Source organism: Elephas maximus, chromosome 19 (assembly GCF_024166365.1).
Source record: "Elephas maximus indicus isolate mEleMax1 chromosome 19, mEleMax1 primary haplotype, whole genome shotgun sequence".
Taxonomy (NCBI): domain Eukaryota; kingdom Metazoa; phylum Chordata; class Mammalia; order Proboscidea; family Elephantidae; genus Elephas; species Elephas maximus.
Window position 1 is genome coordinate 962885 of NC_064837.1, and position 27017 is coordinate 989901.

The following is a 27017-nucleotide window of genomic DNA, read 5'->3' on the forward strand; positions in this document are numbered from 1 at the left end:
AAGTACCTTCCTCCAGAAACAAGAGACAGAAAGCCTTTCCCTGGAGATGATGCCCTGAATTTGGGCTTGTAGCCTACTAGACTGTGAGAGACAGCCTTCAGTATGGATTATACCTTGACATAAAGAAAACAAAAATCCTCAAAACTGGACCAGTGAGCAACATCATGATAAACGGAGAAAAGATTGAAATTATCAAGGATTTCATTTTACTTGGAGCCACAGTCAACACCCATGGAAGCAGCAGTCAAGAAATCAAATGATGCATTGCATTAGGCAAATCTGCTGAAAAGGCCTCTTTAAAGTGTTGAAAAGCAAAGATGTCACCTTGAAGACTAAGGTGCTCCTGACCCAAGCCATTGTGTTTTCAGTCGCCTCATATGCATGTGAAAGCTGGACAATGAATAAAGAAGACTGAAGAAGAATTGAAACCTTTGAATTGTGGTGTTGGCAAAGGATATTGAATATACCATGGACTACTAAAAGAACGAACAAATCTGTCTTAGAAGAAGTACAACCAGAATTCTCCTTAGAAGCAAGAATGGCAAGCCTATGTCTCACCTACTTTGGACATGTTACCAGGAGGGATCAGTCCCTGGAGAAGGACATCATACTTGGTAAAGTAGAGGGTCAGTGAAAAAGAGGAAGACCCTCAATGAGGTGGATTGACACAGTGGCTAAAACAACGGGCTCAAGCATAACAATTGTGAGGATGGCCCAGTACTGGGCAGTGTACATAGGGTCCCTGTGAATTGGAACAGACTCAATGGCACCTAACAACAACAACAAACTGAGAGAGAATAAATGTCTTGTTAGTGAAGCCATCTACTTGTGGTATTTCTGTTACAGCAGCACTAGATAACTAAGACACTAACAGAAAAGTTGGCATTTCAAGTCCACACAGAGGTGCCTCAGAAGAAAGGCCTAGCAACCTACTTTGAAAAAATAAGCCATTGAAAGTCTTACGGAGCATATTCTACCCGGACACACGTGGGGTCACCATGAGTCAGAACTGACTTCATGGCAACTGGTTTTTATGGTACTAACATAAAGGAGTGCCTTCATTAGACAGATACGTCCTTTAAGCCATCTCTGTGATCAGACTGAAATGTATTGATTGGTCATGTAATCACTAGTAAAACTCACTAGTAATTCTTTTCAAGACCATGCAGGCTATGTTAGGTCATTTTATGTTGGGAGTCCTAATAAAATTAGTCACTTTATAGGTTTTAACTTAGGAATTCTGCCATTATTGCTATGGAAACTGGCATTAAAAACTGCAAGCTGAGAAACAAAAAAAATAGGTGCTAAACAGCCAAAAAAAAAAAAAAAGAAGTAACTTGCTTTTTTATACAGATTTTTTTTTTTTTTTTAATTATGAGTACCTGGAGCCACTCTGGGCTCTGAACTGATCATATAACTAAGATGATGAATAATTTTTCTCAGAAAGACTGTGGACAACAAATTCCAAAATCTTTTAAAACAGCATTTTTATCTGGAGACGTATCCACATAGCTGCCACAATTGCAGTGCTGCAGGGCGAGCTCCGTGTGGCTCCCGGGCAGCAGCAACATACCACACACAAAGCCAGATGATCACTTTGTTTAAATAAGGATAGGAACTGACAACCCTTGCTGAGAGACCCTGTCAGTTGAAATGGTCTGCTCTGGGCAGAAAAAGGGGATGAATACAGAAAAAAGTCTCAGCCTGAACCAGGCTTGGGGGAGGCCATCTGTTATTTTTCTAGGGGTGGCTAATGGGATGTCCTGGGATACAGTGAGGCCATGGATGCCCTGGAGATGGGAGCAGGGACACTTAGCACCAGCTCTGACCCCTGGGGGCAGTGAGTGCCCTGGAGTGTGGCCATTGGAGTTAGTTGCCACTGGCTGATGTTTGTTTCTTTGAAAGAATGAAGCATTGCCTCTGGCTTTAGTATGCACCCTTGACGATTAGAGCCCTGGGAACACACAGAGTCAGAGATGGAGCTGGATGAGGTCTTGTTTTTGTTGTTGTCAGCTGCCGTAGACTTGGCTCTAGCTCCCAGTGACCCTGTGTACAACAGAAAGAAATGTTGCCTGGTCCTGAACCACCTTCATGATTATCGGTTTGCTCGAGTCCATTATAGGAGCCACTGTGTATTTTGGGTGCCTTCCAACCTAGGGGGCTCATCTTCCAGCAGCATATTGGACAATATTCTGTTGTGATCCATAGGGTTTTCAATGGCTGATTTTCAGAAGTGCATAGCCAAGACCTTCTTCCTAGTCTGTCTTAGACTGGAAGCTCTGCTGAAACCTGTCCACGATGGGTGACGTTACTGGTATTTGAAATACCAGTGGCATAGCTTCCACTATCGTAGCAAGCTGGGTGGTGGAGATGAGATCTTAGAGGCCCCATTAGGTTACTGATGGAAGAAATGGAGACTTAGAGAGGTTAAGGGATTTGTGGGGATTGAACCTACCTCAGGGATGACAGTGCCACAGCAAGACTCAGGCCAGGCTGCCTTCCATATGTTTGCATGCTGGCTTTTTTTTTTTTAGGTCTTCAGCTGTGTGCTGCTACTTTGAGCAATTTTTTTTTTCATAAAATATTAGAGCAGTAACCTTGCCCTATGACATCAGGTCTGACCAAATAAAATACGCTTTATTAGTGTTAAATGATACCCATTTTTGTCCAAGAGGAGAAAAAAAGATAATGTTCGTGGTTCTGTGAAAACTAGTTTTCAAATAATTTATTCATGTTTATTTAAACATCGAGTACGTTGTCCTGTTGTCACCACAGAAGCGGCAAGGCTTATGGGCCTGTGGTGCCTTGACTCAAGCTGATCTGTTATGTGGGCTAGGTAATGCTGGGGCAGTGGTGGCTCAGTGGTTGACTTTTCACCTTACCCTCTGTCAGCAGAGACTTGGCTGTTGCTCTGATGCCAACAGGTTTCAGCAGAGCTACCAGACTTAAGACAGACTACAAGAAAGGGCTGGAGATCTACTTCCAAAAGTCAGGTGATGAAAGCCCCATGGATCACAGTGGTCCAGTCTGCAACTGATCGTGGGGATGGTGCTGTCCTGGGCAGCATTTCCTTCTGTTTTATGTGGGTTCACAGTAAGTTCGGGGTCGATTTGATGGCTGCTAACAATAAGTGTTAGGTGCCCCTGCCAAAAAGGAGCTATCATTTTGCTGAAAAGTCCTGTCAGAATAGCAGTATTGTTACACCTGTGTTTTAACAGTGTGATAAAAGTTGTTGTGGAGTTGTAAAAATCGACCCTAGTGTAAAGGTATTATCTGAGAAATAAAATGTTCTATTTCCAGTCAAATCATAAGACTTAGTTCTCTGTAATAGCAATAGTGAATGTAGTATATGGGATAAAGCTGTATGATGTCACTCAGCAGTTTCAAGTTATAGAAACATCTTTTTCTTTTCTGATTTTCTGCAGAAAGACATCCACTGGGTCAAACATGCGGAGCGCAGCCAAACCCTGGAGCCCAGCCCTCAAAGCTGGGAGCCATGCTGACCGCGCGCGGCCCCTCCCTGCATCCGCTTCTGGCATGAAGAGTTCTAGATCGTCAACATCGCTGGCTTTTGAGTCCCGACTCAGCAAGGTATGGACCCAAATGTATAGGGCAGCGCTGTTGGGCCTCCAGATGGCCCCTGGGTTGGGAGGATTGAAAAGTGCAATAAGCAAACTTAGTGCCCTTTCGAAGAAGGGGAAGATGCTCCCATCAGGGCTTAAGAACCAGCACATCTTGACCTAAAGAAATGGGGAAAAGGGGTTGTAGCAGAGGTACTTGGGGTAGAGAAAGAAAATCCTCAAATGTTTAACAAATCCAGGTCCTCTTCCTTGGATTAATAGTCCCTGGGATGGATGTAGTTACCAAAAAGTTGGAGGTTCAAGTCCACCCAGAGGCACTTGGAAGAAAGGCCTGGTAATCTACTTCCGAAAAATCAGCCATTGAAAACTCTGTGGAGGAACAACCTAATATCCATCAGTGGATGAATGGATAAGCAAAATGTGGTGCGACAGAATACTAACCAGAAATGAAGTCCTGATACATGCTACAACATGGATGAAACTTGAAAACATTACACTGAGTGAAATAAGTCAATCACAAAAGGACAAATATTTTATGTTCTCACTTATATGAAATAACAAGAATAGGCAGGTGTACAGAGACCAAAGTGGTTACTAGAGGCAGAAGGAAGGGAGTAAGGAGGAGCCATTGTTTGGGAAGGAGTGAGTTTATGGTAGTGGTAATGGGAAATCTGGCAATGATTATGGCTGATGGTTCTACAGCGTGCTTAATGTAAGTGATGTCACTAAATTCTACAGCTGAAAAATGTTGATTTGGCAAATGTGTTATATAGTTTTACAACAATAAAAAGGTGCTCACGGGGGTCACCAAGAGTTGAAATTGCCTCAGTGGCAGCTTGTTTGGTTTTTGGTTTGGCCTTGGACTCTGAGGACACTCCAGTCAGAGCTTTGTTCCAGCAGTCCACTGAGTAGGGTCAGGGTCACCAGTGACCCCCACCTCTCTGAAAACCCAGTTGTCAGTTCTCCAAGCTGTCTTACTGACGTGGTTAGCAGGGTCAGCACTGTTGATGACTCTCTCATCCCTCGTTGGCAGCGCCGTTGCAGTCTCCTCTTCTGGCTCCTCTCCATCTCCTCAGCTTCTAGCATTGGGTGGGCCTGGGGCTCAGTCCTTGGTCCTCATCTCTCTTCTGGCTACACTCATTCTCTAGGTCAGCAGTTTGCACCATGTCATACTCGATGCCTCCTTTACTACCCTGAGGAAAAGCTCACAGGTGGTATAACCTACTTAGGAGCCCTGGTGGTGTAGTGGTTAAAGAGCTTGGCTGCTAACCAAAGGGCACTGCTTTGAACCCACCAGCTGCTCCGTGGGAGACAGATGTGGCAGCCTGCTTCCATAAAGATTTACAGCCTCGGAGACTCTATGGGGCAGTTCTAGTCTCCTGTAGGGTCTCTATGAGTTGGAATTGACTCAGTGGGAGTGGGTTTGTTTTGGATAACCTACTTGCCCATAATTTAAGGGGTCAGTGGTAATTCAGTGGTGGAATTCTCACCGTCCATGCGGGTGACCAGGTTTGATTCCCGGCCAATGCACCTCGTGCACAGTTACCATATCACTAGAGGCTTGTGTGTTGCTGTGATGCTGAACAGATTTCAGCAGAGCTTCTAGACTAAAATGGACTAAGAAGAAGGGCCTGATGATCTACTTCTGAAAATCAGCCAATGAAAGCCTTATGGATCATGATAGTCTCATCTACAGCTGATCATGAGGATGACGCAGGACCAGGCAGCATTTTGTTCCATCATACATGGGGTCACCACGCGTCAGGGGCAGACTTCACAGCAGCTAGGAAGAAAAGCAACACATAATTTTAAAAAATCAATATACTGCCCTAGATTATAATATAAAAGGGAAATAGTTTGTAATTAAATGTAATTAAATAATCTGTTTCCATCTATAAATGTCTGAGCATCACTGCACTAAGAGGCCTGAGATGCTCCTTAGAGCGCCATGAATGTGACAGCCACACGCAGGCTGAAGCAGGGTTTCATGTTGATAACGCAGATCCATGAAGGATGCTGTTGAGTGAGTGACATGATTGTTTTGAAATGTCTTTTCCCGTCCTTCCTGTTGCTCAGGCCGGAGCCTGTGGCATCATCCTTGACCCCCTTATTCTCATCGGATCCAACCAATTCCCACCCCTCTCCTGTGAGCACCTGGGTCAGGCCACCATACTTCCTTACACTGGCTCCCTAAATGATCTCCCTGCTTTTAAAGTCTTTGCACCTTACATACTGCTCCCAACAGAAGCCATAGTGGCCCTTTGAAAACATGTCATGTCGCTTCTGTGCTTAAAACTCTCCAGTGGTTCTCCACAGGATGAGAAGGCAGGAACCGATTGAATGGACTCAGGGAATCTGGGGTGGAAAGGGGGAATGTGTTGTTAAATGGTGAGGATTGCAACCAAAGTCAAAAAGGAAAAAAAAAAATTCCCTTAACTGCAATGAGTTCCGTTTTTCCACCTAGAGGTGTTATCTAGAGAATTTTCAAAGTCTAAAAGCAGAATTGATCTTCCTTTGGGGACCAGAGAAGCACCTGGGCTTGCTTCTAGGCAGAGTGGATAATATTTTCTATTGAGAAAAAGTTGCTAACATCATGAACTATTGTCATTTAGTGTAAACATATATACTGGTGATCTGAGGGATAGTTTGAGAGGCTGGAGAGCTAGAGTTAGGGACTCTTTTTACTCTTAGAGGGGAGGTGAAAAGACAATTACAGAGTCCCTATAAGAAGTGCCCTGTTTTATTGACTATGCAAAGGCATTCAACTGTGTGGATCATACCAAATTATAGATAACATTACAAAGAATGGGAATTCCAGAACACTTAATAGTGCTCATATGAAACCTGTCCATACATCAAGAGGCAGTTGTTTGTACAGAATAAGGGCACACTGTGCGGTTTAAGGAAACCCTGGTGGCGTAGTGGTTAAGTGCTATGGCTGCTAACCAAAGGGTCAGCAGTTCGAATCCGCCAGGCGCTCCTTGGAAACTCTATGGGGCAGTTCTACTCTGTCCTATAGGGTTGCTATGAGTCGGAATTGACTCGACGGCACTGGGTTTTTGGGTTTTGTGCAGTTTAAAGTCAGGAAAGTTATGCATCAGGGTTGTATCCTTTAACCATATTCACTCAATGTGTATGCTGCACAAATAATCTGAGAAGCTGGACTATAAGAAGAACGGGGCATCAGGATTGGAGGAAGACTCATTAACAACCTGCGTTATGCAGATGACACAGTTTTGCTTGCTGAAAGTGAAGAGGACTTGAAGCACTTACTGATGAAGATCAAAGACCACAGTCTTCAGTATGGACTGCACCTGAACATAAAGAAAACAAAAACCCTCACAACTCGACCAGTGAGCAACATCATGATAAATGAGAGAAAAGATTGAAGTTGTCAAGGGTTTCGTTTTACTTGGATCCACAATCAACACCCATGGAAGCAGCAGTCAAGAAATCAAATGACGTATTGTATGGGGCAAATATGCTGCAAAGACCTCCTGAAAGTGTTAAAAAGCTAAGATGCCACCTTGACGACTAAGGTGCACCTAACACAAGCCATGGTGTTTTCAGTTGCCTCATATGCATGCAAAAGCTGGATGATGAATAAGGAAAACTGAAGAAGAATTGATGCCTTTGAATTGTTGTGTTGGTGAAGAATATACCATGGACTGCCAGAAGAATGAACAAATATGTTTTGAAAGAAGTACAGCCAGAATGCTTCTTAGAAATGAGGATGGCGAGACTTCGTCTCATGTACTTTGGACATGTTATCAGCAGGGACCAGTCCCTGGAGAAGGACATCATGCTTGGTAAAGTAGAGGGTGTTAGCTGATTAGGGTCCGTGCCCTGGAGCAGTCGAGCCAATAAGACGTACTCCAAGTCAGAAAAAGTAAGAAAGTCTGTTCAGGAGATGCATACATCACCAGGGACCTGACAGCAACACAGGCTGTCTCTATGGAGTCCCAAAGAGCAATTTTACATTAGAGCTTATATGGAATTTTACAAGGGTTGGAAGTGTCTTCGTAGTCACTTGGCCAGAGGTATGGTCAAGAGGAGTTACTCATTACAGGATAGTGACAAAAGATACCTGCCAGACATCTCTTTATTAGGCTAAAGATATACATATCAGATACCTGGGCTCTGATTTTCCTGTGGGGTTTGTCAGTCACGGGTAGAACAAAAAGTTATTTGCATCAGTTTAAAACAAAGAACTAAGTCATTAAAATTAGGTCAAAACAAAGTCCTTAACAGAGGTATGTGAAGGAGGGGACAGGCAGAGAAGGAGAAGAACCTATAAGTACATCATGGCGTTAGTTGTGTCAAGCGCTCAGTCGCCCACTTTGAGAAGGGAAAAAACATCCTGGGGAGTATTAGGGTGACATATCCCCCCCTTTGAAACTTGGAGGACCACATATAGCTATACCAAGTTTCAACGTATTCTTCTAGATCAGAAAGTTTCAGGTGAAAGGATGGGGCCCTCTGCCTGCAACGAGTTTGAGCCATCTGTTAGACAGTTTGACTCAGGACAGAGAATGCCATCCCACATACAGGCATAAACTGGAGACAGCAATAGGCTAACAGGCCTATAACAACCAATCCAATTCCACTAATGCATAAGGTTTTTAGCCAGGTAAAATCTGGCAGCCAAAAGGTCAGCCAGGAAAAATCAAATCCTTCATGAAGCTCATATTTTACATATTTCACCTTCTTTTCAATGAGTTCAGAGTTCTCAGTAAGGTTAAAACAACACAGTCCTTTGAACTCCTGACACCCATGGTTGTGTCATAGAAGCAAGTAGTCTGTAAAACCAAAAACCAAACCCATTGCCTTCAAGTCGATTCCAACTCATACCGACCCTATAGGACAGAGTAGAACTGCCCCATAGAGTTTCCGAGGAGCACCTGGTGGATTTTGAACTGCCGACCTTTTGGTTGGCAGCCGTAGTTCTTAACCACTGTGCCACCAGGGTTTCCTTGTAGTCTATAATGACCCTATTTTCCAAAACAGCTTCCCTGACTTGTCCTAGTTCCCGGCTAATGGCAGCTATAGGCCGTGATGTGGCATTCAGTGATTTTATACTGTGAGGTGAGCTAGATGTTCTATTTCTTGATAAGCCCCAATCACTAAACCTGGGACTCCAACCAGGATTGTAGCAAGGGAGATAATAGTCAGCTGCACTTATCAGGTGTAGATCATTACAGGTTGTATCGAGGACAAGTTCTCTAGTGACTCTATTGTGGAGGAATCTCTTTTGAGGCAAGGACATAGTCAAACGTCCCTCTGAACAGGGTCTGTTTGTAGCATTAGCAGAGATATAAGAATAAGCAATGGTTCCACATAGTAGAAACCAACTTGAAGGGAGCTTGGTATGATTAATTGCATAAGTCACTCTATTAATGGAACCACAATTCATATGGTTGTTTTTTCCTAAATTGACACAATTTGCTTGACATTCTGAGAACATCACACAACTTGAGGTGTTAGTCACCAAGGAAACCTGAAGAGTATACATCTCTCTGTCTTTGGATCTGGTAACAGGCCCCCAGCTATAAATACCAGAATATTGTAGCTCTTTCTTTGTGTGTTTAAAAATGGTGAAATTTCTCAACACCTCTAGGGCACAAACCCTGATGAGAAAGAACTTGAGGGCCAAGTTAGCATACAACCCCCCATCCAGACAAAAAACAGTAATGCTTAACACACAGACCCAAAATTTTTCCTCTTTTAATGAGGATGGCGGGGAGGGTTATCAGGTATATCTCAGGGACAAAGATTCCCTGGGCAGAAGTCTCTCTGGCCCCTAATAGTAATCTCACCCAAGCTAGCATTAAAAACATTTTTACTTTTTAACCCTAGATTGTCTGAACTTCAGGCTGTTGGTGGGTTGGGCTTTCCACTCCTTGTCACTGTAGACTGGGCAGGGCTTGACGCAGGAATGATGGATCCACGGTTTGACTCCTGCGAGCTTCACAGCTGTGTGGGTGCTGAATAGTACAGTGAAGGGTCCAGTCCTCTTAGGCTGTAACGGGAGGCCCTTCCGCTTTCAGAGGAGCACTTGGTCGGCCGGCTGGAAAGAGTGAGCAGCTATTTCCAGATAGAATTTCTGCCTGATCCACATAGCCTGATGCCACTGGGAAAGGATTTTGGTTAGAGAAAGCACATATTTAGACATCATTACATGAGGGGGCTGGGTAGAGGATTGTGGGGAGAGTTGGTTGAGACAATATGGTCTCCCATAAAGTATCTCAAAAGGACTGATTTTAAGTTTTCCTCAGGGTGCAATACAGACTCAGAGGAGGGCCAGGGGCAGCCTGGTCTCCTGACACAGTTTACTAAGATGACGTTTTATAGTCTGATTCTTTCAACCTTTCTGCTAGACTGGGGTCTCCATGCTGTGTGGCGTTTCTACTTTATTTCTAAAGCGGCTGAAACCTCTTGCACTGCTGCAGATATAAAATGGGTGCCACTGGAAGCCTGGAGCGGGGTGATTTCTTCCGGAAGGGCCTTGGTCACTTCTCCAGCCGCCTTGGCCCGACAGGGAAAGGCTTCCACCCACCCTGAAAAAGAATCCACACACCAGTAAGTATTTCATTTGATGGTTAGTTTTGAACACTTCACAAAAGTCAGTTTTCCATATTTCACCGGGAAAGGGTCTTATTCCTTGAGGGCCAGAAATCTTGGGCCCATAAGTCTTTGGATTATTGACAGGGCACAGTAAGCAAGTGTCAGCCACATGGTGAATGGCTATAATGAGCTTTTCTCCCGAGACATGTTTTGTTACCAAATCAAACGTGGTTTCTTTTCCAAAATATGAAGCCTGATGTAAATGAAAAATCAAATTAAAAACCTGATTGGTAGGGATGAAAATCTTACCATCAGGGGTGTGTTTCCAGCCCTGACTCTCCTGGGTGGCACCCCAGCCCTGGGCTCTCTGTAAGTCCTCTTGCCTATATTGGGAAGTTCGTTTGGCGTGGAGTTGGTTAGCAGGAGAGCACAAATTGGGTGGATTCCAGCAGCTACTCTTTTCGCTTCCTGGTCGGCTGCTTTGTTCCTTTTACATGATCCATTTTTGGTGAGTGTGGCAGTGCACTACCGCCGCCTGCTGGGGTTTTAGGACAGCATCCAAAAGTTGCAGCAATTCAGCTCCATACTTAATAATTTTGCCTCCTGCGTTTAAGAGATCCCTTTCTTTCCACAAGGCTCCATGCACCTGCAGCAGTTTAAAAACAAAATTGTAATCCATGCAAATTGTAATTCTCTTACCTTCTGCCAACTCCAAGGCTCTTATCATGGCAACGAGTGCTGGCTGGTGAGGGCTTGCTTTGAATAACAGCTGATAGAGACAATCACATACCCTGCACACTGGACTCCATGTTGCATGAAACTGCTACCATTAGTGAACCAAGTATCATCTGAGTCAAGCAGGGGCTCATCTTGTAAATCAGGTCGACTTGAATAAATACTATCAAGGTCTTCAATACAATTATGAATACTTTCCTCTCAGGGTTCAAGTGGCAACAGGGAGGCTGGGTTTAGCTGAGAACTAACCTGTAAAATCAAATTTGATTCCCCCAAAAGCTGGGTTTGCTATAGTGCTAGCCGACTGGAGGTGAGCCGCAAATATCCTTTTTGTTCCAATACTACAGTCACTGCATTAGGGACAAATGCGATAGGATCATGCCCCAAAGTAAGTTTGTTAGCCTCTTTAATGATAATGCTAGCTGTGGTAACTGCTCGGAGGCAGGCCTGCCAGCCTTATGAGACAGTGTCTAGATTTTTAGAGAAACAGGCAACGGGGTATCTCCAAGGTCCCAACAACTGTGTTAATACACCCAGGGCTGCTACTCTTCTTTCATGTTTATATAATTCAAAGGGTGTTTGATAATCTGGTAGCCCTAGGGGTGGGACTTTCATCAACCAGGACTTTAAATCACAAAAGGCTCCTTGACACTCAGGAGTCCATTTGAAAGGGTCTTTCTCCGCCCCCTGAGTATCCTGATAGAGGAGTTGGGCCAGGGTCCCAAAATTGGGACTCCAGATGCGACAGAAACCCCCGTTCCTAGGAATCCTCTGAGTTGTTTACATGTCTTAGGAGGGGCTAGGTGGCACATGGTTTCTTTCAGGTAGTAAGAGCCTTTGCCCTTGGGAGATGAAGAAACCTAGGTATTTTACCTCTGTGAGGTTACCTGGTGACTTACCCAAAGACACTTGATAGCCCACTTCGGCCAAAAAATTTAAAACAGTTACAGTATTTGTCACAGAGTCCTTTTCAGATTTGCTTCCTATCAGGAGATCGTCCACATATTATAAGACCACTTCTTGGTTGAGGTGGGGGTAACTGCTCTAGATCTTGGGCCAGCGCTGTTCCAAAAATAGTGGGGGAGTTCCTAAACCCTTGGGAAAGCACAGTCCAACAGAGCTGTTTCTTCCCTTTATCCCCTTCACATTGGAAAGCAAAGATCAGCTGGCTCTCGGTGGCCAGCAGGATACAAAAGACAGCATCTTTTAAATCCAAAACCGTAAAATGAGTACAGGAAGGTGGGAAAGCTGATAGTAAGGTTCGAGACTACCAGGTGTAGAGTTTTCACAACTTTGTTAACAGCCTGCAAATCTTGAACAAAGTGGTACTCATGGTTCGATGCCTTCTTCACTGGGAGGACAGGAGTGTTAAATGGGGATTGGCACTCCTGCAGCAGTCCCTGCTCTAGGTGTCCAGTGATCAGCCCCTGCAGCCCCAGGCAAGCCTCGATTCTCAGTGGATATTGTTTAATCCGAGGAGGTGTGACATTGGGTAACAGCTCCACAGTCACAGGGAGGACAGTCTGAGCTCATCGTGGCTGGCCACTGGCCCAAACCCACGGGGCCACGGCATCAACCACTCTTTGAACTGTGGGTAAGATGGTTGCCAGGAATAGCACCGGTTGGGTGAGTGCTAAGAGAGCTGCTTGCACTTTCCAGGCGTTTGCTGGCGACACTGTCAGAGACAAAACTTTTTCATCAAAAGAGATTTCGGCATGCACTTTACTTAGGAAATCCCACCCTAAAAGGGCATTCTGGCATGTATAGAAACTGGTGAGATAGCTTAGTTTCTCCTATTTCACAGTCCATTGGCTGCAAAAATGATCTAGTCACCTCTTTTTCAGTCACCCCAACAACTTGGGTACTGCTGGTCGAGGAAGTCCCTTTAAGCTTCTGGGTAAGTACCGAGAAGGCTGCTCTGGTATCAACCAAAAGGTCTACTGGCTATCCTCCTATTAAGGGATCGGTATTTTTTTTTTTTTTTTTTAGGAGGTAAAGCAAAAGTTGTCTCCCCTGGTCTCCATCATTCAGGGTCCTGCTGCTCTTTCATAATTCCTTGAAAAAGCTTCTCCCACCCTTTCAATCCTGACTGGCCCCTTCCATTCTTTCTTTTGGGGCACTCATTTTTCCAGTGTCCCTCTTCTTTGCAAAATGCACATTGATTTTTCTTTAGTCAGGGTCTTGTTGTTTTCCTCCAGAAAATCCTAGAGCAGCGGCCAGTAGATTGGCCTATTTATTCATGTCCTAGTCTTTTTCTTTCTTTTTCTCAGCCTCTTTTACGTGCTCTCTGTTGGTAAAGACCTTAAATGCAATTTCAACCAATTGAGTTAAAGAGAGGGCCCCTAGTCCTCCTTCTATCTTCTTCAATTTTCTTCGAATATCAGGAGCAGCGTGCCCAATAAACTCATACTGATCGGAGGACCATTCTGGGGCAATTCAGGGTCGATGTTTGTATACTTACAGAATCCTGTCATGAGCCATTCCAGAAAGGCTGTTGGGTTTTCTTCTGACCCCTGAATGATCTCCTTGATCTTACTAAAGTTTATCTGTTTAGGTGCTCCATGCTTTAGCCGGTACAGGAGGAACCCTCGGTAAGCTGGATTCTCTGTCTGCCCTCTGCTGAATTCAAGTCCCACCTTGGCTCTTTAGCTGGCACTGCTTCATCTGCTGGTACTCCATCTATAGCCCCTTCCTCATGGTGTTTTTCGTCACCTTTTCTTCTGCTTTTGCTAAAACCATCTGTCTTTCTTCTGCAGTGAGGAGCGCACCTAAAAGAGTCTGACGATCAGCCCACATAGGGTGGTGAGTAGCGAAAATGTGAGAAAAATGTTCAGTCATGGCATGTAGGTCTGACCAATACTCCGGAAAGTTTCGCCTCCAATTGTACAAATCAGAAGCTGGGAACGGATTATGGACCCATGTCTTCTGAGGTGGCCCTTCTGCAACTGGGACTGGCACCTCCCAGGGTGGGTAAAGCCCTCCCAGGGGAACTGGGCTGACTTGTACCCCACTCGTAGTGTGGGGTGGGGAGACCATATTTGTCTGACCTCCTCCACCCCCCTTTAACGCCTTCCCATCCACATCTTCTGATGCCACTGGGGAGGGGTCACAAATGGGTGTTGAGGGGTTTTTTTGGTCGGGGGGGATAAGAAGAACATCCTCTGGCTCTTCATCTCCTACCCTGTCATCATCGTTCGCCTGCACAAGAGGGGCTAAACCAGAGGCTTTATCCTTTTTTTCATGCCATAATGTCGTAAAGTATTCTACATACAGCTTTTCATCCCACTTATTAGTTCAAGTACAGAACAGATCAAGCTTCATGGTAGTACCAAAATCTCTAGAACCATTTACAGGCGACCTGACCCCATCAGGGAGCTGGTATTGAGGCCACACCAGATAACATACATTTTTAAGAAGTCTCTTAGTTAGCAGATCCCCCCCTCCTCCCCCAAAATAAGTCCAGTTAGAAGGAATAAGGTATAATGGACTCTCGGCCGGAATCTTACTTCCCTGGGTACCCATTTGCAACAGGGAACCTCACCACTGTCTCATCCAACCTCCTCCGTTCTTGGAGGGAGTCTATGAGAACCGATATCCCTGAGGCTTTTACAGAGGATCAACCACCTGTTACCTGCCTTGGCCAACAGAAACTTTCACCTTCCATCTGGAGCTCGCTGCTCCAGGCCACCGCAGGTTGAGAGACCTCCACGGTTTGAGGAGGGGTGCACATTCTCTCTTCCCAGGTCCTTCCCAGGGGCTTGGTCCTTAGGGAGACGGAACCAGGGCCTGAGTAATTTGAGCCCCATGTTGGGTGCCAAAAATTTGTTACCCAATTAGGGTCCATGCCCTGGAGCAGTCAAGCTAATAAAACATACTCCAAGTCAGAAAGAGTGAGAAAGTTTATTCAGGAGGTGTATACATCACTGGGAGCAACACAGGCTGTCTCTGTGGAGTCCCAAAGAGCAAGTTTATTTTAAAGCTTATATTAGAAGTGTCTTTGTAGTCACTTGGCCAGAGGTATGGTCAAGAGGAGTTATTCATTACAGGATAGTGACAAAAGATACCTGCCAGACATCTCTTCATTAGGCTAAAGATATACATATAAGATACCTGGGCTCTAATTTGGGGGTTGTCAGTCACAGGTAGAACAAAAGGTTATTTGCATCAGTTTAAAACAAAAAACAGTCATAACATTAGGTCAAAACAAAGTCAGTAACATTAGGTCAAAACAAAATCCTTAACGGAGGTATGTGAAGGAGAGGGTAGGCAGAGAAAGGAGAAGAACCCGTGTGTACTTCATGACGTTAGTTATGTCAAGCTCTCAGTGGCCCACTTTGAAAAAGGAAAAAAACATGCTGAGAAGTATTGGGGTCACAAGGGTCAACAAAAAAGACAAAGACCCTTAAGGAGATGGATCGACACAGTGGCTGCAACAACGGGCTGAAGCATAGCAAGGATTTGAGGATGGCACAGGACCAGGCAGTGTTTCATTCTGTTGTGCATGGGGTCCCTATGAGTCCGAACTGACTGGACGGCACCGAACAGCAGCAATTGCATGGGGCAAATCTGCTCAAAAGATCTCTTTAAAATCTTGAAAAGCAAAGGTGTCACTCTGAGTACCAAGGTGCACTTGACCCAAACCGTGGTGTTTTCAATAGTACCAGTCTTCTGGTACTGTTTCCCTTCAGCAATATTCTTTAAGGAAGATTTACAATGGCTGAGAGAATTTTGTTTGCAGTTTTTCTTGTTACCCTGAATGTAATTTGTCTGGACCAGGAGATGAGAGTTCATTTAGGAGTTAGACTTCAGTAAAAAACCAGTTGCCATCTAATAGAACCCCACTCATGGTGACCCTATGTAGAACTGTGCTCCACAGGTTTTCCAATGGCTTATTTTTTAGAAGCAAATCACCAGCCTTTTTTTCTGAGGCTCCTCTAGTGGACTCAAACCTCCAATCTTTGCATTAGCAGCCAAGGAAAGTTAGCTGTTTGCACCACTCAGGGACTCCTAGACTTCAGTACATCTCCACAAATGCTGGTTCTACCCTTTTCTTGACAAGGAGGAAAGCAAAAGTGGAGTGGAGGGGTTCTGCTTTCATTCTGTCATCCATCAACAGTGTTCTTCTGGCCTCTAAGTAGTCTACTTCTTTCTTCCCTTTTTTTTTAATGTTACCATTTTTTTCTTTATTGTGCTTTAGGTGAAAGATTAGAGCTCGTGTTAATTTCTCATTAAAAAATTCATATACTGTCATGGATTGAATTATGTTCCTCCAAAATTATGTGTCAGCTTGGTTAGGCCATGATTCCCAGTATTGTGTGGTTGTCCTCCATTTTGTGATTGTAATTTTATGTTGAAAGGATTAGGGTGGAATCATAACACCACCCTTACCCAGGCCACCTCCCTGATCCAAGGTAAAAGAAGTTTTCCTGGGGTATGGCCTGCACTTTTTTATCTCTCAAGAGATAAAAGGAAAGGGAAGCAAGCAGAGTTGGGGACCTCATACCACCAAGAAAGCAGCACCAGGAGCCGAGCACATCCTCTGGACACGGGGTCCCTGCGCCTTAGAAGCTCCTTGACCAGGGGAAGATTGAGGACAAGGACCTTCCTCCAGAGCCGACAGAGAGAGAAAGCCTTCCCCTGGAGCCAGTACCCTGAACTTGGACTTATAACCTACTAGACTGTGAGAAAATAAATTTATCTTTGTTAAAGCCATCCACTTGTGGTATTTCTGTTATGGCAGCACTGGATAACCAAGACATACACATATCGTTTTGTGACATTGGTTGCAATCCCTACAATGTGACACCATGCTCCCCCTTACCACCATGGGTTCCCTGTGTCTATTCATCCAGTTCCTGTCCTTACCTGCCTTCTCATCCTGCTTTTGGACAGGAGCTACCCATGTGGTCTCGTATATTTGATTGAACTAAGAAGCACATTGCTCATGTGAGATATATTTTGTTTTATAGATCTATCTAATCTTTGTCTGAAAAGTGGGCTTCAGAAATAGTTTCGGTTCTGGGTCAGCAGAGTGTACAGGGGCCATAGTTCTGGGGGTTGCTCAAGTCTCTGTTAGACCAGGAAATCTGGTCTTTTTACATAAATTTGAATTCTGTTCTTCTATATTTTTCTCGTGCTCTGTCAGGGCGGTCATTGGTGGTAGCTGTGCACCATCTAGTTCTTCTGGTCTCAGGCTGGTGGAGTCTTTGGTTCAAGTGGTTCTTTGGTCCTTTGGATTAATATTTTCCTTGTGTCTTTGGTTTTTTCTTCATTTCCTTTGCTCCAGGTGGAATGGGACCAAGAGATGTATCTTAGATGGTCACTCAAAGGCTTTTAAGACCCCAGATGCTGCTCACCAAAGAGCGATGTAGAACGTTGTCTTTATAAACTTTGTTATGCCAATTGATCTAGATGTCCCCTGAGATTATGGTCCCCAGGCCCTAGCCCCAGCTACTCAGTCCCTCAAAGTGTTTGGACGTGTCTAGGAAACTCCTGTGTTTTTGCTTTGGTCCAGTTGTGCTGACTTTCCCTGTATTGTGTGTTGTCCTTCCCTTCACTGAGGATGATCCTTCTCTACTATCTAGTCAGTGAGTTCCCCTCTCCCTCCCTCCCCACCCTCATAACCATCAAAGAATGTTTTCTTCTGCATTTAAACCTCTTCTTGAGTTCTTATAATATAATATTTGTCCTTTAGCAACTGACTAATTTCACTCAGCATAATGCCCTCCAGATTCATCCATGTTGTGAGATGTTTCACAGATTCCTCATTGTTCTTTATGGTTGCATAGTATTCCATTGTGTGAATATACCATAATTTATCTGTTCATCTGTTGATGGGCATTTAGATTGTTTCCATCTTTTTGCTGTTGTGAATAGTGCTGCAGTAAACATGGGTGTGCATATGTCTATTTACGTGATGGCTCTTATTTCTTTAGGTTATATTCCTAGTGTTACTGGAAGTAAGGTTCTTGCCTCTCACTGGTCAAGAATGAGCAGGTAAGGCACAGAGAGTTTTCCACACAAGCAAAGCTTTATTGAAGAGGCTTGCAAGCAGAGATGAGGAGGCTCTAAGCAGTGCTCAACTCCGTCTCACAGAACAAAGGACTTGCATGGGCTTTTAAAAATTCTCGAGCAGGGGAAAAAGATTCATATTTATTCAGAGGCATAGGCGGGGTTTTCCGGCAAGTACCCCATTTTGGGTGGGGATAGGTTAACTAAGGTGTGTGCGCATTAGCTTTCTAAGATGGCTCCTGTCCCAGAAGCCTCTGGGACTCGTAGCAGGACTTATTATGGGGTGTTGCACGTGCTCAGTCTCTTGCTCCCCAAGTTCCATTCCCCAGCTGTGACCGCAGCCCCTCACTGCCCCTTACTGTGGTGGAAGGCCACACAGTGGTCACAGGTAGATGTTCTGTGCAAGTCCCTGGGGCTGATTTCATCTGGCCGCTTCTGAAACACCACTTTAAAGAAGTTTGTGGGCTGTTTTCTGATACCCTGCCCCATTGTTCTGGGGAATGGCTTTGTTTCTGTACCCTGGCCCATTTTCTGTTACTTTGCAGATTTGGAGGCCCCCTCTGTTCCCTGTCTTACTAGGAGTGAGATTGCTGGGTTGTACAGTATTTCTATCTTTACCTTTTTAAGGAAGCGCTGTATCGTTTTCCAAAGTGATTGTACCATTTTACATTCTCACCCTCAGTGCATAAGAGTTCCAGTCTCCCCACAACCTCTCCAACATTTTATCTGCTTCATTCTTACCTTTGAATGCTTTACCTACATGAGATAATATACAGAGAACACGGTGTTGGACACGTGGTAGATACTTAGATTAAGTTTTTTTTCTCTTTCCTCTTCTCCCACCAGACATGTATTTTATCTTGTTTTTTGTTGTCCTTGGATTTTTGTGCGTTGACATAGCTTGCCTTTGTTTATCTCACAATTATTTTGTTATCAGCTTTTTTTTTTTTTTTCCACCAGGAAAGCAGATGGTTTTACTCATTATTTGAAGTGTGGTGTGATGGGTGATGTTCATCCATAATCTTATACTATTCTTTGAAACAGTAATGAAGATCAGATTCTGACGTGTAAGTAATGCTAACAGATTCATCTAGCTAGCCTAGAAAGCCTAGGAAGAAAGGCCTGGTGTTCTGCTTCCAAAAACTCAGCCATTGAAAACCCTATGAATCACAGTACTACTCTGACACACATGGGATCACCATAAGTAAGAGTTTACCCAACAGCAACTGGCTTATAATGCTACTCAAAGTGCTATTACTTTATCTTAACTGCTGGGTACACGTTGTTATTGTTAGCTGCCTCCAAGTCAGCCCCCAGCTCATGGTGAATCCACGTACACCAGAATGAAAAGCTTGTGCATCAGGCCATTTTGATACATCAGGTTTTCATTGACTGATTTTCAGAAGTATATCACCAGGCCTTTCTTCCTAGTGTGTCTTAGTCTGACAGTTCTACTGAAAACTATTGAGCATTATAGCAACATGCAAGTCTCCACCGACAGATGGGTGCTGGCTGTGCATAAGATTCATTGGCTGGAATCAAACGCAGGTGTCTTGCATGGAAGGTGAGAATCCTATCATTGAACCACCAATGCCTTGCGCTGGGCACATAGTTCTGCTTCAGTGCTTCGTGGATTTATGGTACTCTTTTTTTACTGAAAGCATTTGTCTTCATCCTCTTTCTTTCCCTCCTACCTCTCTCTTAGCTCAAGAGGGCCAGTAGTGAGGACACGCTCAACAAATCAGGAAACACCACCATGTCCGGAATTGTTCGACTGAAAAAGACCATGACAACCGGAGCCATCGCTGAGCTGGCTGAGAGTCGCTTGAGGAATAATCCAGGTAGGAGGGGCTCAGCAGTCCCTTTACTTCAAGTGATTCATTCACCTATTCCCCATCAGATATTTACTGGGTACCTACTCTGCCAGGATCTGTGTCAGGCAGACAGCGTCCCTGCCCACAGTGAGCTTCCATCTAGTGGGGAGACGGATGGTAAACAAAAAGGTGATGGTGAGGGTCATGGTTCTCTCTGTCTAATTGTCCATCTGTTACCATGTATGCATGTGAAATCCTGTTGAGATCCAGGCAAGGTGTGGTATGTGCTCTGGCATCCTCTGGGTGAGAAGTGCGGTAGATGAATGCGCGAACCTTGTGGATCCCTGACAGAGGTGGGTGCACACTCTTTGCCCTGAATTTTGTGGAAACTGGGAAGGCTTCCCCTGTCCTAGCAGCAGTGACCGAGTGAAGGCCACTTAGAGTTGCTTCAAGGGCACTGGTAGCTGGAGCCCGTGAACTTTCTCAGTCTTACTAGTTTTTTGAGAATGAGCAAAGATTTGTTCTAGCCATTATATTTGAGTTCAGAGCTTGGGAAACATAAAATGTCAAAGAATTTATTCAAGTTTCTTTTTGAGTTCATAGATAAGAAAACTAAGCTTTCCCTGGTGTAACTCTTATAATGAAGCTGTCAGTGTATTGCTAAATTGTCTAGGATGGGAAAATAGCCCAAATGTATCATTATTAATTCATAGTGGATGTTGAGGTGTAGTATACTTACGATTTTCTATTCTTTATATAAAACATCATGTTCCAGACTAGCTTTCCAAAAGTATATTTTAACTTTTTCCGTTTTCAAAAAATTGAAACTGTGAAGATTATATGTGGCTTTAAAAAATATATATTATTGTGTTTTTGGTGAAAGTTTGTACAGCAAATTGGGTTCCCATTTAACAATTTCTATACATATTGTTCAGTGACATTGATTAGATTTTTCAAAATATATCAGCATTTTCATTATTTCCATTCTGATCTGTTTCTGTTAGTCTAGCTTCCTGCCCCCCTCCTTACCTTCTCATCCTTGGTCTAGGGTAAATGTTTACCATTTGGTTTCATTTAGATGATTATTTAGAGAAACACAGTACTCACAGGTGATATTATTTAGTTTATGGGTCAACCTGTCATTTGGCTGGAAGGTGACCTCTGGGAGTGGTTTGAGTACCAAGTTTAAAGGGTATCCTAAGGTAATAGTCTTGGGAGTTCATCTGTTCTCGACCAGTCCAGTAAATCTGGCCTTTTTTTTTTCCTTCAGGAATTTGAGTTTTGTTCTACATTTTTCTTCCATTCTGTCCAGGACCATCTGGTGAGTCCTTGATCAGAATGGTCTGTAGTGGTAGCTGGGCACCATCTAGTTCTTCTGGTCTCAAAGTAGGTGAGGCCATCGTTTGTGTAGACTGTTAGTTCTGTAGACTAGTTTCTTCTTTGAGTTTTTGGTTTCCTTCCTTCTCTTTTGTTCCAGATGAGTAGAGACCATAATTGTATCTTAGATGGGCACTCACAACTTTTAAGATCCTGGATACTACTCACCAAACTAGGACGTAGAACATTGTCTTCATAGGCTATATTGTGCCAGTTGACCGAGTTGTATGGCCTTTTTTAAGGTAGAGGGGGAAAGTCTTTGTGTTTCCATAGAATGGTTTTACTGTTTTAAAGACTGATTTTATACTAAATGCACACATACTATTTGGTTTATAAAATATAAAGAATGAAAATACAAATTATTTTTATCAAGGCAGCTTACCACTGATTCCAAAAGTTGACAAAGCATTTAGTAATAACAGACCAATCTCATTCTTAAATATTAATGCAAAAATGCTAGATCAAAATATTAGCAAAAAAAATCCAGCAATAAATTAAAGAATAATGTATGTCTTTACTAAGTAGATTTATGCCAGTAAGGCAAGAATTGTTTAATATTAGGAGATCCAGTAATTTAATCTACCATACAATATTAATAAGTCAAAGAAGTAAAATGATGTGGTCATTATCTTAGTTATCTAGTGCTGCTATAACAGAAATACCACAAGTGGATGGCTTTAACAAAGAAAAATTTATTTCCTCACAGCAAAGTAGGCTAAAAGTCCAAATTCAGGGTGTCAGCTCCAGGGGAAGGCTTTCTCTCTGTTGGCTCTGGAGGAAGATTCCTTGTCATCAATCCTCCCTTGGTTGAGCAGCTTCGCAGGCACAGGGACCCCAGGTCCAAAGGACACGCTCTGCTCCTTGTGCTGCTTTCTTGGTGGTATGAGGTCCCCAACTCTCTGCTTCCTTCACTTTCCTTTTATCTCTTAAGGTGGTGCAGGCCACACCCCAGGGAAAATCCCTTTACATTGGCTCAGGAACATGACCTGAGTAAGGGTGGTGTTACAATCCCACCCTAATCCTCTTAACGTAAAATTTCAATCACAAAATGGAGGACAACCACACAATACTGGGAATCAGTGGCCTAACCAAGCTGACATATTTTTGAGGGGGTACAATTCAATCCATGACATTCCACCCTTTGGCCCCCAAAAAATCACATCCTTGCAACATGTAAAACATATTCATCCCATCATATCATAGCAAAAGTCAAGTCCAAGTCCAAAATCCAAATATTCCTCTTCATCTGTGAAATCCGGAATATAAGTTATCTGCTTCGAAAAGTACAATGGCAGAAGAGGCACAAGCTAGACATTTCCATTACAAATGGAAGAAAGTGGAGGAAAAGAAGGGATATCAGGCACCAACCAAGTCAGCAGAACACATTACATTAGCCCTCAAAGCTTTGAAAATAATCCTGTGTTCACTGAGGCAATTTACACAATGACCCTACCCTCCAGACTCTAGGAACTGGCCATAGTCTCCGGATTCTGAGTGGAGGCCCCTCTGGCCCTCGGCTTCAGCTCCGCTTTCCAGGCCCACTAGGACAACAACTCTGCTCTCTCGGCTTTAGGTGCACCATTCTCCTTGTCCATATGAGTGGCAGCCCCACCCTTAGAAACACCAGAGGCCATGGTCCACCCTTTGAAACCCCTGAGGTCATGTCCATACCTTTTGAGACTGAGTCAGCTCAGCTCCTTGTGTTTCTTGTCTCCTTACCTTCTGTTTCCTGGTTTCTTGGCCTCTTGGCTCTCGGGCCTCATGCCCACATCTGCCCTGTTGAGGCAGGTGTTCCAAAGCTCGATAGCTCCACCGATAAATGCCCGGAGGTACCCCACTGCACCAGGAAGCCTCCTGCACACAGGCACTCAGCTCTCTGGCTCCGTGGGTTGGCAAGCCTAGCTCCACTGATAAGTGCCCAGAGGCACCCCACTCTACCAGGAAGCCTCTTGCACACAGGCACTCAGCTCTCTAGCTCCATGGGTCAGCTCCAGTGCTGTCTGGTGCTGGTCTCCTTGTTCTGCTGCTTCTAGTTCTCTGCTGTTGCCGCCTCTCTGCTGCTGCAGGTTCTCTGCTGCACTGGTCCTCTGCTGCTGTCCCAACTCTATCCAGTCACAGTTTCAAAACCACTTCCACGTTTTAGGTATCTGTTACAGCAGCACCCCACTCCCAGTACCAAATTCTGTCTTACTTATCTAGGGCTGCTATAACAGAAGTGCCACAAGTAGATGGCTTTGACAAAGAAAAATTTATTTCCTCACAGTAAAGTAGGCTAAAAGTCCAAATTCAGGGTGTCAGCTCCAGGGGAAGGCTTTCTCTCTGTTGGCTCTGGAGGAAGATTCCTTGTCATCAATCCTCCCCTGGTTGAGAAGCTTCTCAGGCACAGGGACCCCAGGTCCAAAGCATGCACTCTGCTCCTGGTGCTGCTTTCTTGGTGGTATGAGGTCCCGTCCCGCTCTCTGCTAGCTTCTCTTTCCTTTTATCTCTTAAGAGATAAAAGGTGGTGCAGGCCATACCCTGGGGTAACTCCCTTTACATTAGATCAGGGACGTGACCTGAGTAAGGGTGGTGTTACAATCCCACCCTAATTCTCTTGATATAAAATTACAGTCACAAAATGGAGGACAACCACACAATACTGGGAATCATGGCCTAACCAATTTGAGACACACAGTTTTGGGGGGACACAATTCAATCCATGACAGTCATCTGAATAGCTATGGAAAAAGCATTTGACAAAATCAGTAACTTATTTAAAAACAAACTCTTAGTAGACTATAAGCATATAGGTACTTATTTGATGATATAAAATACATGTGTCTCAAACCAAAAGCCAGCTATATGCTTAATGGTAAAATCCCAGAAGCATTCCTATTAAAATCAAGAATGATGCATGGTTACCTACTGTCACCACTGTCATGTAAATTTTTCTGCAGGCATTAACCAAGTCAGTGAGACAGGAGAACTACAGAGATGTATGGATATTAGAAATGAGGATGCAAAATGATGATGCAGATAATTACATTGTATGCTTAGAATTTCCTGAAATTGTATCGTTAGAAGAAACTTACGATGTCCTAAAGATCTGTTAGATATAATAAGAGTTCAGTGTGTAGCTGGTTGTAGAACATAACATACAAATAGCTTCCTTATCAGTAATTAGTTTGAAAAGACAATGTAAGAAAAGGTCCTATTTATACAGAAACAAAAACAAAATTGGAAATAAACATAACAGTAAATAGGAAAATGTTTAAGATATCAAGAGATGTACAAATGTTTAAGAGTAAAATCTTAAAACTCTATTGAATGACATAAAAGAAGACATAGATAAATGTACCTGGTTCTTGAGTAGGAAGATTAGATATAATGAATATAAATACTCTATAAAGATGTCTGAATTACTCTATGAATTTGTTTTCATCCCAAGTGAAGTATAGTGGGTACTCAGGAGTGGAACCATAGTTGGCAAGTCTGAAGACATTTCTGATTGTCACAAGTGCTGGAGTGGGGCAAGTGCTCCTGGCATCCAGAGGGCAGAGACCAGGAGTGTTGCTGGACATCCTACAATGCCCAGGACAGCCCCCACCATGAAGATTTATCTTGTTCAAAATGTCAGTAGTGCCACTGTTGAGAATCCCTGATTGAGAAGAATAAATATTTTATAATAACCAGGAAAATTCTGAAAAACCGTAATTAGGGACTACTGGCTTTAAGCTTCTTGGAACTGGAGAAGAAAAAGGCAGCTCAGCGGAACAGTGGAGAAAGTCCAGAATACACAGGGGTGTAGTACAGGTAGGGTAAGGAGGCATTTTATATCAAGATGGATAATGATTTGCTCAACGATAACTGATTAGCTCTGTGGGAAAAAATAAAGCTGGATCCATATCTCATTTTTTAATCAGAATAAATTCAAAGCAGATTAAATATTTAAATATGAAACCATAAAATTACTAAGAGAAACCACTGGAAAATTAATTTGTAGTCTTGGCCTTGAAAAAGTCTTTCTGAGTAGGACAGAACACAGAAGCCATAAAGGAGAAGATGTAAAATGTTATTACACAAAAATAAAAATATGACTTTTCAAAAAGAGAATTTTTTTTACAATACATATAACAAAGGGCTTATTTACACAGAGAGTCTACAAATCAATAAGAAAAAGAAAAAGCATGCAATATAAGAACGGGTAGTTCAATAAAGAAGAAATACACATAATCAATAGAAAATGCTTGGTCTTACTCATAATTAAAGACATGCAAATCAAAACCATAGTTAGATACACTGTTTCTCCTAAGAGGTTAGCAAAAATTAAAAATGTTGATAATTTCTGGTGTTAAGGGTACAAGGAGACGACACACCACAGATGGTGGGTTGGATACTGCTACACAGGACAGTTTGCTGATATGTAATTTAAATGTGTACAACCTTTGACCAAGCGTTCCCACTGCTCGTATTTAACATTACAGAGATACTTGAAAAGGGAGCCAATATATATGGACGAAATACTTAATTACAGCATTATTCATAATAGTAACACCCTGGAAAAAACCTAAATTCATATCAGTACAGGACTCGTTGAATTATGAGATTTTGGCACAAGAAAATAGTATCCAGGCATGAAAATGGACACAGTAGGCTTGAAAGATCTCCAAAATGCATTACTCAGTGGAGAAAAACATGATGTATACAGTATGATTTCATTTGTTTTAATTTTTAAAAACTCATGTTCATTTTTTTTTAATTATAACTTTTTTTTCTGGAAGGATGTAAGCAAGGTTATCTTTGAGGAGAGTTACCAAAATTGAAAGGTTGTGGGGAAGGAAATTTAACTTTTATTCTTTCTGTACTGTTTGAAATTTTTAACATGTGCATATATTTCTTTAAAAACTTAAAACGGTAAATACAAATCATAATCTAAACTTTTTTTAACCAAATCCTTCCTCTTCTACTTGCTTTTTGTAGTGTTTCTTAAGCAATTGTTGGTGAATTCTTTGCTCGCTTGCTCACAGCATGTGCTCCCTTTGATTAATATTCTAGTGAGAAGACCTTAGTGCAGTATTGGCTCCTAATATGGGCAAATCTCTGTACCCCATAGGGCATTAACCTCCTTATTAGTCAAAAGAAAGACATAACCACACATCTACTACACAACAATGTTGTTGGGACAAAGATCTGTGAAGCTTTTGCAAATGGCAATGTGCTATTGGGATGTTTGTTGTTGTTGGGTGCTATCAAGTCAGTTCCGACTCATAGCAACCCCGCGTTCAACAGAACGAAACGTTGCCCAGTCCTGCGCCATCTTCACAATCCCTGCTATGCTTGAGCACATTGTTGCAGCCACTGTGTCAGTCTATCTCATTGAAGGTTTTCCTGTTTTTCACTGAACCACTACTTTACCAAGCATGATATTCTTCTCCAGGGACTGGTCCCTCCTAATAACACGCCCAAAGTATGTGAGACAAAATCTCACCATCCTTGTTTCTAAGGAGCATCCTGGCTGTACTTCTTCCAAGACAGATCTGTTCGTTCTCCTGGCAGTCTATGGTATATTCAGTGTTTTTCGCCAACATCATAATTCAAAGGCCTCAATTCTTCTTTGGTCTTCACTATTCATTGTCCAGCTTTCACATGCATATGAGGCAATTGAAAACACCATGGCTTGGGTTAGGTGTACCTTAGTCCCCAAAGTAACATCTTTGCTTTTTAACACTTCAAAGAGGTCTTTTGCAGCAGATTTACCCAATGGAATGTGTTGTTTGATTTCTCGACGGCTGTTTCCAATGGGCGTTGATTGTGGATCCAAGTAAAATGAAATCCTTGACAACTTCGTTCTTTTCTCCATTTATCATGATGTAGCTTATTGGTCAGTTATGAGGATTTTTCTTTTCTTTATGTTGAGGTGCAATCCATACTGAAGGCTGTAGTCTTTGGTCTTCAC

General features: G+C 43.2%; 1 protein-coding gene across 5 annotated transcripts in view; it reads left to right on the forward strand.

Moving 5' to 3' along the window:
- The window catches only part of SPECC1 (sperm antigen with calponin homology and coiled-coil domains 1), a 477242-nt gene that overhangs the window by 149906 nt on the left and 300319 nt on the right, over nt 1–27017 (forward strand). For 4 of the 5 annotated variants that reach the window (XM_049860224.1, XM_049860218.1, XM_049860220.1 and 1 more), the window contains exons 2-3: nt 3426–3591; nt 19597–19732. In XM_049860224.1, the coding sequence (XP_049716181.1) occupies nt 3448–3591; nt 19597–19732 (280 nt within the window). In that variant the 5' untranslated portion in view covers nt 3426–3447. Of the gene's footprint in view, nt 1–3425; nt 3592–10030; nt 10161–19596; nt 19733–27017 lie in introns of those variants that run through there. The other variant, XM_049860222.1, reaches the window with a different exon arrangement.